General features: G+C 37.9%; 1 protein-coding gene across 1 annotated transcript; it reads right to left on the bottom strand.

Moving 5' to 3' along the window:
• Positions 1 to 362: 362 nt before the first annotated feature.
• LOC310933124 (interferon-induced very large GTPase 1-like) lies at positions 363 to 10859 on the bottom strand (the record flags this gene model as incomplete). Its single annotated transcript, XM_083896546.1, has 9 exons — positions 363 to 5330; positions 6172 to 6209; positions 7776 to 7877; positions 8778 to 8939; positions 9034 to 9192; positions 9337 to 9403; positions 9506 to 9555; positions 10029 to 10628; positions 10754 to 10859. 9 exons carry the CDS (start codon positions 10857 to 10859, stop codon positions 633 to 635), a joined length of 5982 nt encoding a protein of 1993 aa, XP_083752672.1. The 3' UTR covers positions 363 to 632.
• Positions 10860 to 13650: the final 2791 nt, after the last annotated feature.

The following is a 13650-nucleotide window of genomic DNA, read 5'->3' as shown; positions in this document are numbered from 1 at the left end:
CTCGACCTTCATATGGAAGATAAAGTGGTAGAAAATGGAGAGATGGATGTTTGACAAAGCATATTAAACAATAACATGACCAGAACAATGGATTACTTTTCATTTACATCATAAACTGAAAATCAAACCACAATAAAAATAAAATCTAATAAAAACGGTCATATTAAGGTTACAATAAAAGAATAATAAGTCATCCATTCATTTCAAATGACTGACAAATGTCAATCAACATCTATTTTCTCACTTCAAAAATGATTTATCGTGTCGAGGTACATATGTCTGTACAACAACAAAAAAACCAGCAACCTTACAACCGCAAAAGGCTAAAATTATAAAAGAAAAAATGAAAGTTTTTATGTCCATGTCATAAATTAATTAATATTTCTTTATATAGCAAAAAAAACAAACAAAAAAAAACTGAACATTGCTCTTCTGGTCTTTTTCCTTTAAGTTTTGAGTTAAGAAGATCTTTACATTTTCATGAAACTGCCCTCATTTCTATCTCCATAGTAACCTGTGACTCATTTCATTTGTGTAAATTCATTAAAGTCATTCTTGGGGGAGTTTGTGTCATGAAAATGATTCAAAAACACAACAGTACGATGAGCAGAGCTGCATTTCTCTGTGGCTCCTCACAGACTGAACATTTCATCCAGACTTTTTATAGCTTCTTCTTTTGAGATTTTTCCCCAGTCTTCAGGAATTTCTCCCCTTTTCTGAAATTTAAATGTGTAACATTCTTCTAGTTGCTTTTGATATTGCCATACAAACCATTTCCAGTATGGCAGTTCAGACACATCAGGGGTAATGTTCCAACTAGCAAACCTTGGGCCAGCAGTTCGGTACTGTTTATAGGGAATGGACTTTTCTGAATCATGATGGTAAAAGCTTCTATCACTGGCAACGTTTGTTGTGCAGAAATCAACTGCCATCTCCACTGTGCCTCTGTAATGCCAACCCTTTACTGCCTGGCATCGATGAAAAGGTACACTGTGTTCATTAGGGCTGTGGTCTTTCAGGGTGTTGGTGCAAACAGCTGCACAGAAAGGACACTTTTCCCAGCAACAATTGCACAACTGATCAATGAGGATTTCCTCAGGCTTCTGTCTGCATTCCTTCATTCCATCCAATGGGAGTTTGTTTGTTTCTTCAATGACGGATTTAAATCCTGTCTCTGTTTCATCCTTCAGAAAGTCAAAGTTGGTGATGTCACTGAAGTTTTCTGAAGAAATATCACCAATGGTCAGTTCCTCTTTTAGCAAACTGGAAAATTCCTTCAGCCACATGTCTGTGCTTCCTTTCTGGGTTTTGACATTTTCCGATGCAGTAAATAAAGCTTGATTTACCACTTTTTTGATGTCTTCAGCATTTTTTTCCCTTACATCCATTGCTCTGTCTTTATGATCTGTGAAGATATATTTCTTCACTTGCTCTTCTATATAAGACTCTACTTGTCTTCTTGGCTGCTGAATGTACTTAATGTAATCTTCAAATTTGTCTTTCTCTGTCAGTGACTTCAACACATGTTTCTCCAAGACTAACCGGTTCCCACTGAATGCTGGGAAATTACATTTCATTTCTCCAGCAAGATCAATGGCAGTCTTAGTAAAGACTGCCTGAGCAGTAGAAGATCTTAGTTTTTCACAGATCACTTTTCCAAGCACAACAGCAGAGGAGTTTCCTTTGTAGAAGCTTTTAAAAATATCGTAATACTGTGTTTTCTTGCCCTCAAGGTAAGCGATGGCATCATTGTTGGTCTTGAATTTCTTGTGAGACTCTGAAAGCCAAAGTGTTGCTCTGTCAAACACATACAGTAAGAGGTCAACTATAAACTCCTTTGTTGCAGTGCAGTTCAGCTCTGCTACAAGTTCTCTTAGTTCTTGTATAACACTGTAGGCCACTTCTACCAAGTAAGTTGATTGGTAACCTCTTGTGGCTACTGGTTTAGTCTTAATAATGTCAATGGACTGTTGTTCAACTCTGGCAATGAAGGATCTGATGTGTTCTTGGTCATGATAGAAGTAGTTCTTTATCTTTCCAGACCACTTCTTTGGAGTAATAAAATCAGAATAATACCCGCACACTTGTAATTTCTTATGTCTTCCACAGCTTTTGGAGTCACGTATGAAAGACCATTCAATGCCAAGGTCAGTCAAGACTTTGTCCTGTTCTTCTTCAAAGTTGATGTCTTCAATAGGTTTTGTATCTGCAGTCAGTTCGTCCACCCAGCCTTTCCAAACATGGTCAAACTGCATTTTTAATTCATTTTCATCTTGTCCCTTGTCTTTTAACTGATGAGCGAGTTCTTTGCTCTTCTGCAGAAGCTTGTTCTCAAACCCTGTCTTCTCATCATTTACCTTCTTACATGCTTTCTTCTGTTGGATAACTTCATCCAATTTTCTTTTTGTTTCCTTTACCAGTTCCTCGTGAAAATCTTTGATTTTGCTTTCAAATCGTCCTCTCCACTGAACCAATATTTCTTTGTCTTTGTCGTGATCAAAATACTTTTGCATTTCTTCTTTAGTTTTTTCATAGGTTTTGCTCATTTTTTCATAAAGATGAGTGAGCTCAACTTTGTCAGTATTTCCATTTTCAATGCAGTTATACTGCTGGTTTTCAATGGTCAACATGTTGCTCCTCAGGTCCCAGGTCCATTTCCCAAACTGGACCTCAAGTTTTCTGTACACTGCAATTTCATATGTGTTTTTGAAATTGAAAACAAAGTTTTCTTGCAGAAGGGCATTCCAAAGGTCCTGGATGTTGGTTTTAAACTGTGACAGAGTAATCCCAGCAGAATCTTTAGCTTTAGAGAGGATCATGTTCCTTAGCTCCTGGACACTCTCACAATAACCTGGATTTGGAGGAGCCATAGGTGGACTTCCCTCCCATAGTTGGGCAAGGTATTTCACATCCTTTTCAACATCAAATGCAATGACATCACTGAAATATTCCACATCACACACCTCCTCTTTGGCAGCAAGTTGGGCCATCTGGTCCAGTTTGTCTTGCAGACGTCTCTTTGCATCCATGGTTTTCTCCACAGCTGTAATATCTGTAATATTCTGGTGAACAAACATGCAGCTTGGAGAAAGATTAACTTTCTTCATCCTCATGAAGGCCTGTACAACAATCTGCAGAACATCTTGCATATCAGCTGGATTCTCACCAAGGATGTTGATCAATGTCATGTTTCCCAGACCAACAACAAATGTTGCCAGTTCATTGTCATGGTGAAGAGTGGTATTGCCCAACTCAAGAGCATGTAGTCCTTCAGTGTCCACCACAAGAATGTAGTCAAACTTGAACTCCTGCTTGACCTCCTCAGACACTTTAACCAGCTGCATGAAGGCTCCCTTGGTGCACCTGCCAGCACTCACTGCAAACTCTAACCCAAACATGGCATTCAGCAATGTTGATTTTCCACTGCTTTGCGGTCCCAAAACTGAAAGAACAAAAACTCTCTGATCACCTAGTTTTTTGATGACCTCATCTAAAAGACTAGAGATCCATGTCAAAGGGACATTACCTGCATCACCATCCATGAGCTCCATTGGGTGTCCTGATATCATCAGCTCTGCAGCAAGCTCAGGGTACTTAGACCAGTCTGCATCTCTGCATTCTTGTGTCTTCTGAGATTTATGGGCTTCAAAGATCTGCCCCATTTCTCTAAAGATGTGCTCCAAGCCAAACGTTGCTGACTGGAGTTGTGTTGATATTTGTTCAAACTCAGTTTGTTTGCTTTTTAAAGATTTGTCGTGTTTCTTTTTCAAAGCCAAGACCTCAGACCACTTTTTATCATAGGTTTGCAGAATTACAGACAGATCAACATGGTCATCAAGGAAGATCTGAGTCCATTTCAGGAAATACTCTCTCTCAGTTGATGACAGAGAAGAAAGATGACCAGTAAACAGCTTCATCAGCTCACTACAGGATATTTTGCACTGATCTTGGCGTATTTTCTTCAGTTCATTTTCCTTTTTAGATTTCTCAATCTCAATCTGTCCTGTCAGCTGGTACAGCTCTTTTCTTATTCTGCTCCACTCATGCCACAATTGGCCTTGACAAGGGAGGAATTTGCTTTTGATTTCTGTGGGATCCTGTATCTTCTTAAGCAAATTCATCATTTCCAATGCAGCAGATTTCCCTTTTTGGCAGACTGTGTCATCTTCATCCACTCTGATTCCAGGGACCTCTGCCATACTTTCAAGCTGGAAGGATGTATGTGACCCATGCAAAATGTCTCCAATGATTGTTTTCAGTTCTTCAGTAATATCTGAAAAACTTCTGTCTTTTAGACTTATTTTGTATCTGCCCTGTTTCTTCTGATCTTTACCACCGTCAGTATCAGTAATGAGAATAATGAGAGGCTTTTCACGTTTACAGAGAGCCTCGATTACTCCCCAACTTTTGTGACCCTCTTCCAGAGTTGGTACAAGAACAACATTAACTGAAGATTTTTCAATAAGTACGTCACGCTGTTTCTCAAACAACAGAGCATCACCATGGAGATTACAGAAGGCAACACAGTCATTGAAGGCATCGTTGCATTTTCCAGCTGGGCAATACCAGGCAATCTCTGCCATGCCATCCACCAAGTGGCGAGTTTTGTTGCTTCCTTCAAGGTGTCTGTGAAAGAAAGTGTCGTGACGGTTGTTGATCAACGTGTTCATCAGCTGAGATTTTGACACCGATAGTGAATCCAGTCGCAAAAATGACACCATGGGTGTCTCAGCTTTGCAGATGGGCATGCTCTTTGTTATTGTGCTGTCAGCTTGTTTTGTATCAGTTGTCTTCCAGCTTTTTGTTATTTTACTGAATGTCCAAAGAGGACACTCGATATCCATTGTGACTGGGTCAGGAACAAGCAAAGGTAAAGCATACTGACATTGTGATAGTTTTGATACAATGTTCTGCTTAAGGAAGCTGTCTGAACAGTGAAATACTGCCATTTGAACGTCCATTGGATGCAAATGAGTGTCTTTTGTTTGTTGTTCAGTGTCTTCAACTTTGTGCAAGAAAGCTGTCCATCTGTCGTCTACTTCAGCACTATCACACTTTGAATCGCTCACCTTGAGAATCTCTTGTTTAACAGGAATATATCTGGCTCTGTAGTCTAACATGAGAAGCTTGTGAAGAAAGGTATTTGTTAAATCTTTCTCTGAAGTGACATGTTGCTTTTTCATAGCTGGACCAATTTTGAGAAAATCATCTGAAGTCAACTTCTGTTTGTCTTGAAGATCAAGTCTGAGCAGTGTTTCAGTTACTCTTTGGTGTTGATTTTCTTTGTCGATATCTTCAGAAATCCTCCCAGAATTTTGTATTTTTCCGACCTAAAAATGGGTTAGGGTAAAACTTCAATATTGTGGTCAAACCTTCCAATTAAATGTAAGTTCGGTCTCACTTTAGATCAGGGAACACATATTCACCATTAACTAGGTGCTTACAACCATATATTACGAACATTAAAACATGTATTAACACCTTATTCTATATAACCTTATTCTACCTCTTACGACATGAAACACCAAGTTTTTTCCTACATACAGTAAGTATTATTTATTACAAAAGTGCTTGATATTTATTGATAAAGAGCTAGTATGCTACTTACATGTATATTAGTAAGCACCTAGTAAATGGTGAATATGTGTTCCCTAATCTGAAGTGTTACCGTAAATTCTTAAGGTTATGTGAATGATGATTCAGTTGATTAATTACTTGCTAATTAACTGTGGCTGAATTACTCAAATTTAGTTACAGGAGATAAGATAAGATAATATAGTCTTTATTAGTCCCACAGTGGGGAAATTTACAGTGTCACAGCAAAGACAGTAAAGATAAAGATAATAATAAACATGCATTTCCAAGAAATTACAATATAAAGATATTAACACTAAGATTATAAAAAATATAAAAAGTTAAGTTAATGATGAGTCATTTGTGTGTGTTTGCACCAGAATCATAACATTTTACCTTTTAATACTCTACGACTAATTTAAAGTAAAGCAGGAACAAAGACAGTGGTTGTTTTTACTATTCACACATTTGTATATAATCTGCATCATCTCATGATTCATCAATAGTATCTCAATCTGTAAACTGCAACCAAAAGCATGAAAAACATTTAAGTTATACAGGAAATGAAAACTCATAATCTCTTCTTCAGTTTCTTACCTTGTCCTTGTTTTCTTGTGTAACCTCATCTGCAGAACCTACAGTGAAATTAGGATTTTCATGAGAAGAGCTGGAGCACAAATAAGCAGAAATATTTGCATATAACGATTCTACAGAGATAAAATATTTTATTCAGGTGCTTTTAAGTTGAATTCAAAGATTTAAATTGATGAACATGTCTTTTCCGGTGAAGTGTATTAGACACTTTAACACAGCAAATATGTTACTATAAGTCTGTGGGTTCACATACTCTGTAAACTCTGGTTTACAATGCCCTGCAATTAAGTTTTAAGACGGATGTCTGTAGATTTTGTCTGAGCATTGACTGCTCAGATGGATCATCAGTTGACCATTGTGGGAAATAAATAGTTTTCCTGTTCCCGTGGAGGGTTTTAGTGTAAGGCTTACTGTATGTTGTTAAAGATAACAATTAACCAAAAGTCAAGCTGTGAACAAATGATGGGATTGTAAAAGCAGGGGTCGGCATGAGGGGCACAGGATGACATGTGTGGGTCATAAAGAAAGTGTGTTGTCCTGTTGTAACTTGCTTTGATGTGACTGTATATATGTTTGAGCTCTCTGAAGCAACGGCAGAGAACATTTAGACCAGCTTTGGTGACAGTTTCTCTCCTTCATGCATGAAGTAAAGACACGATTTAACCAACACCGATGACTCCAATGAAATTTCTTTCACACCATAAAGTGGATGTTTAGGTTAGGCGTTGGTCCTGGCATTTGTCCTTTGATGTGCTCCCTAGGGGAGACTGGAGGTTGAATGACTAACCAAGAGCATAGGATGATGTAGGAGGAGCAGTTAACCTTTATTAAGTGTGGTTTTGCTCAGGTGAAGTTAGAGCTTTTTGGGAATCTGGCTCACTTGACTTGTAACAGAATAAAGATCTCTTTGTTTGGTGAAAAGTCTTGTGTCACGCAGTCTCATTCTACATCATCATCTCATCACCTGGTGTTCTGAAGAAGAAGGAAGCCTGACAAAAACGACACCGGGCAGCAAAGTTGTGTCAGGATTCTATTTTTGTATGCTTGTTCTTTTTGTTGTTGCTCTTCTCTGTTTCCTCTTGTGTGTGACAGAGGGTGAGGCTGGCTGTCACTGTGGCAGCTGACAACACTCACCTGGTTCCCATTACTCATCAACCGCAGTATAAAAGTTTGGTCATCACTCCACTACTCAGCCAGATCATTCTGTCTTCTAGATCAAGTGTTTATCAGTATACTCAAGCTTTCTCTTCTGTCAATTTTGCCCCTTTGGTTTTTCCAGGCTGCTCTGCCACAGATTCAGCTTTTTGTTTTCTTTGAGTCTTGTCTTCTGTGAGTCAGTCAGCCCCCAGTGACCTCCTCCTTCTCCTCCTCTTGCCTTTCATTTTTGCTACAATAAACTCCAGTGATTTGTTTAATCTCTGCTTTAACTGCAAAACCTAACAAGTTATCTGAGGAGTTTGATTTCCCCCCGGGGAGGAACAAAGTCATTCAATTCAATTCAAATTAGTGACAATCCAATCCAAATATGTATCTGAAGTAATGTGAAAATAAAATCTTGTTTTTCTTATTTGTTGCAGATGGTATTTCAGATATAAATTCAGACTGACCTTTTGCCACTGTGCTGTCATCATTCTTTGAGTGATCACTGGGTTCATTCAGCAGGTCACTCTGAGAAACTGAACTCTTCCCCTCATCTTCTGCAGGACAACCTGGAAATAAATAAATAAATAGCATCACAAAAAACTCCTCTCTGTCAAAAATTCTTTATACACACACATACTGAGTAAGTCATTTGTGTATATTGGGTATTTAATAAGTATTTACAGTATTACCATTATAATTATGCAGGACAGTCATTATATAATACTAACAATAATAATAATGATGTATTTGAGGAAGATTTTTGTTATTATAGATTTACCCTTGGAGTATTTTTGCATTAATTAAATTCTATAGTAATGAAATTGCATTGTTTTTTTTAAAGTGCCAGATGTCGTAGCTGAAATGATTGATCCCCTGTACATACTTTGTAATTTGTGACCCTTTGGACCAATCCATTAAATATTTTTGGGTATCCCTGTATGAGCACCACATGCTTACATGGTGGTGGACTGTCAGCTATTATTGTTGCTGATGTGTGGGTCCAACAATTCAAAACATGAAAATCTCACCTGTCTGATTTTGCTGAAACTCTGAGGAATCCGTCCTTTCTTCTGTGTTTGATTTGAAGTCCACATGTTGTTTTTGCTCATCATTTTCATCCAGTGTCACTCTGCTGCTGCAGTATGGGCTCTTTTCAGAGACCAGGACATCTATCTTTTTCAGCAGTGATGTTATTTCATTTACATCTGTCATACTTTTTGTGCATGTGTGGTACCTTTTTTCATCAACACCTGCGTTGGCTTTCAAATCTGTCAGTGCACTTTCACTCTCTGCATCTGCATCATGAGTCACAACTGTCATTAAATAAGAAAGTGACTCTTTCCCAAAAGCCTTTTCCAACCACTGCACTCCTGAACTATGTTGGCTGCTGTCCAGACTGTTTGCTAATATCAGGAGAAAAACATGAACTCCCTGATTTAGCAGGAGGTTCTCAGTGTTTTTCTGACCAAGCATGTTGATCACAGAGATGTGTCGACCACACAGATCATGCATGTTGGCTGACAGATGCTGCATATGTGTCTGCTCATCGTTGGCAAGCAAGATATTTTTTGGTCCGATCTCAACAGAATTTGTGTCACCAATTAACACAAGAGTAAACTCTGGATTCACTGGGGGAAAAAAGAATAGCAACATGTTAGAAATATGTCAAACAACATTCTAAGAGTTTAATAATGGAAGAGAACTAAAAGAACACATTCTTACATGTATTTGGTTGTGATGGTAAACTTGTGTCCATCAGTGTTTTATTGTCCTCTGTAGAGCCAGTCTCAGCAGTTGAAAGTGCAAAGTCTGCAAACATATCCTCCATTGACTGGTTCAATCTCTGCTTTGGGGCCTGAACTGCAGAACCTAACAAGTTGTCTGAGGAGTTTGATTTTGAAACAGACAAATTAGTGATAATCCAATCCAAATATGTATCTGAAGTAATGTGAAACTAAAATCTAATCAAAGTTTTGTTTTTCTTATTTGTTGCAGATGGTATTTCAGATATAAATTCAGACTGACCTGTTGCCACTGTGCTGTCATCATTCTTTGAGTGATCAACATCACTGGGTTCATTCAGCAGGTCACTCTGAGAAAACAGATGATTTTATCTTTAGTGGATGTTTATTAAAACAGAAACATATAACTGGAGAATTTACAATCTTCTGTTATCTAAATGTAGACTAATGACCTTCACTTTGACGTGAGATGAACTCTTCCCCTCATCTTCTGCAGGACAACCTGGAAGTAATGAAATGCATAAATCAATCAATCAAAAAATGGTTTAAAAAACTATTTCACAAAACAAATTATACACACACATAATGAGTAAGTCATTTGTGTATATTGGGTATTAATTAAGTATTTACAGTATTACCATTATAATTATGCAGGACAGTCATTATATAATACTAACAATAATAATAATGATGTATTTGAGGAAGATTTTTTGTTATTATAGATTTCCCCTTGGAGTATTTTTGCATTAATTAAATTCTATAGTAATGAAATTGCATTGTTTTTTAAAGTGCCAGATGTCGTAGCTGAAATGATTGATCCCCTGTACATACTTTGTAATTTGTGACCCTTTGGACCAATCCATTAAATATTTTTGGGTATCCCTGTATGAGCACCACATGCTTACATGGTGGTGGACTGTCAGCTATATAGTTGCTGATGTGTGGGTCCAACAATTCAAAACATGAAAATCTCACCTGTCTGATTTTTCTGAAACTCTGAGGAATCCGTCCTTTCTTCTGTGTTTGATTTGAAGTCCACATGTTGTTTTTGCTCATCATTTTCATCCAGTGTCACTCTGCTGCTGCAGTATGGGCTCTTTTCAGAGACCAGGACATCTATTTTCTCCAGCAGTGATGTTATTTCATCTACATCTGTCATACTTTTTGTGCATGTGTGGTACCTTTTTTCATCAACACCTGCGTTGGCTTTCAAATCTGTCAGTGCACTTTCACTCTCTGCATCTGCATCATGAGTCACAACTGTCATTAAATAAGAAAGTGACTCTTTCCCAAAAGCCTTTTCCAACCACTGCACTCCTGAACTATGTTGGCTGCTGTCCAGACTGTTTGCTAATATCAGGAGAAAAACATGAACTCCCTGATATGGCAGGAGGTTCTCAGTGTTTTTCTGACCAAGCATGTTGATCACAGAGATGTGTCGACCACACAGATCATACAGGTTGGCTGACAGATGCTGCATATGTGTCTGCTCATTGTTGGCAAGCAAGATATTTTTTGGTCCGATCTCAACAGAATTTGTGTCACCAATTAACACAAGAGTAAACTCTGGATTCACTGGGGGGAAAAAGAATGGCAACATGTTAGAAATATGTCAAACAACAAACTAAGAGTTTAATAATGGAGAAGAAATACTAACCATATCAGTTTATGAATGTTTGAATTGCAATTGTAAGAATTACCTTTGTCAACCTTCAAAGATGAAGTTATAGTTTTGATTTCAGTCTCTCCTCCTCCTCCTCCTCCTCCTCCTCCTCTTGCTGTGATGTCATGAGTCTCCGCCTCCATTTCAATGACTCTTCATCTTAACAATCATATCACAAAGCCAGAAATTCAGTTTGATGGCGTTTCTGTCAGACTAACAATGTTAGTTTTCTAAATGTACTGAGACTGATCGTATTCACCACAGACTAATCAGTGACTGGTTTTGTTGTGGCAGATCCATTTGTTTTAGAGTTTTTCAAACCCTAAAGCCACAGAGAATAACCAAACCTACAGATATTCACAGCCACAGCCTGAAAACCAGTCACCACTTTTACTATTGTGCCTGGTAGTCATATAAAATATTTCAAATTACAATCGACAAGACCTCAATATGAAATGTTTAAAAAGATATTTGCACCAAAACTACAGAATAGTTGCACAAACTCACCTTTGTTGTTGGTTGAACCCTGAACCCTCACAGGTCTGGTTGATTTATCACAAACTCTTCCTGGTACAATTCTTTTTATAGACAGACAGAGAGAGAGAGAGAGAGAGAGAGAGAGAGAGAGAGAGAGAGAGAGAGAGAGAGAGAGAGAGAGAGAGTGAGAGAGAGAGAGAGAGAGAGAGAGAGAGAGAGAGAGAGAGAGAGCGAGAGAGAGCAACATTTACATTCCATTGTCTGCCCTTTGGAACCATCCAATCTCTTATCAAATCTAACGTGATATGATGGGTGTTGAGAACTGAGGAACTCTGCATCCACATGACTTAGAAATCAGTGGTGAAAGCAAAAGTGAAACTGAACTGCCCTGCATGTGATTTCCCCAAAGTCACAAACGCACTACATATGATTTCCCTGAAATCACATGTTCAAGTCAACTAATATATTTCATAACTCATCATTAAATATGGAAAAATGGACAAACTGTTAACAGTGTGTGTTTGCATGTGTGTACTTGTACAAACCCCAATTCCAATGAAGTTAGGGTAAAACATAAAATAAAATAAAACAGAAAACAATGATTTGAATGAATTTCAAAGACGAGATATTTACTGTTCAACCTGAAAGTTTAGTGTTTTTTTGCAATTCACTCATTTTTCATTTGATGCCTGCAACACTTTCCAAAAACACTGGAACAGGGCCAAAAAAGGTGAGTTTGACACTGTTTCCATTGATTATTAAAGGAGCATCCCTGAAAGGCTCAGTCAAGGATGGAGCGAGGTTCATCACTTTATGAACAACTGCAGAAGCAAATAGTCCAACCATTTGCAAGTTAAAACTCTACCTTGCAAAGTGAAAGTAATATATCAACTACACTTAAAATGTGCTGTTGTAATACCGGGAATTTCCCCATTGTGGGACAATAAAGGTATATTGTATCTTATCGAATTGCCAGCTTTCAGCAGTGCTGTTGTTAAAACACCAGATTTGTCTGTTAAACATTGAGATTTTAGACATTTCTGTACTAAATGTTGGAGGCAAGTTTTCAAGAATGTTTGTTAAGAAGACACCACGTGACTATCTATCTATCTATCTATCTATCTATCTATCTATCTATCTATCTATCTATCTATCTATCTATCTATCTATCTATCTATCTATCTATCTATCTATCTATCTATCTATCTATCTTTCTTTCTTTCTTTCTTGCATAATATGCATTCACATACTAAGTTAAAGGTGCATTATGTAATAAATTTAGAGCTACTGGCCATAAAATCCTCCTAATATGTCACAGAGACTCAGGAATAATGTTCATATAACAAACTGAACTCACCAACAAAACTAGTAAAAAAAAAATATTTGCATTAAAAAAAATATTTTCCGCACCGGAAAGTTTGTTTATGTTTTGAAATTATGTTATGGCATGACGCGCCATCTACCGCCGTCTACCAATCATAGTAGTCAGTAGAGTCTCAGCGGTTGAGCAGCCATTAGTTGCCAGTTACATAGCTACAATTGAAATGAAATGAAAGAAAACCTAAAAGACCCTGTTATGAATGTCAAAAACGGCAAGATTTGCGGCAAAGCGAGGGTCTATATAGGACATGCTTTTGAACGGTGGAGAGAGTTTAAAGCCGAGAGGAATTTCGAAACGGATGCAGAATGGGCTACTCTTCTCCTAGACAGGTAAGTTCAGCTTGGCTAACTAAGTTAGCACCATAGCTCGACTGTCGAGTTCTGTGTTTTGAACTGTTCGCTCGGTTTTGGGGCTGCCGTACTGACGCACCGAAGGGTTTGGCAGCCGCTTTGGTATGGCGGGGTTGTGGCTCCGGGGCAGAACCTGTCCGCGGCGGCGGCGCCGGCAGCTGTGTTAGTGCAGCTTAGTTGTGTATCACGGCTGGGATACATTATCTAGCCTACTTGCGTAAGTTATCAAGGTTGATATTTTCCATTATATAGCTATGTTTTACTAACCACAATAATGAACTTAAGTTGCACATGATTTCCAATCGAGTTGGTTTGTTAAAAACATCTTACATGATGATTTTTACAGGAAATTGCTGACTTTGACCAGGGAAGATGCCAGATTTGTGTGCAGCCTACGGATGCTCTAATCGCCGTTGTCTTGAAAAGAGAACCCATGGGATCACTTTCACCTGTAATATTGCCAAATGATGATTTATATTGAGGATAATTGTTAGTTACTTAGTGGACGTATGTACAATACAGGTCCTGTTACACAGGAACAGCGGGGCTATGACAATAGTATTGCAAGATTGTTGTTGATACAATGCTTTTTAGAATAGGTTTGTTTACACAATCACTCAATGTTTCTGTTTTTAGTGTGGTTATCTTATTCTTAAATTACATACATGCATGCATACATATGTTGTGATTTAAGGTGACAATTGTTGAGATAATGTGAGTATAAAT

Source organism: Microchirus variegatus (assembly GCF_963457635.1).
Source record: "Microchirus variegatus genome assembly, chromosome: 10".
Taxonomy (NCBI): domain Eukaryota; kingdom Metazoa; phylum Chordata; class Actinopteri; order Pleuronectiformes; family Soleidae; genus Microchirus; species Microchirus variegatus.
This window is presented reverse-complemented; position numbering and strand designations above follow the sequence as displayed.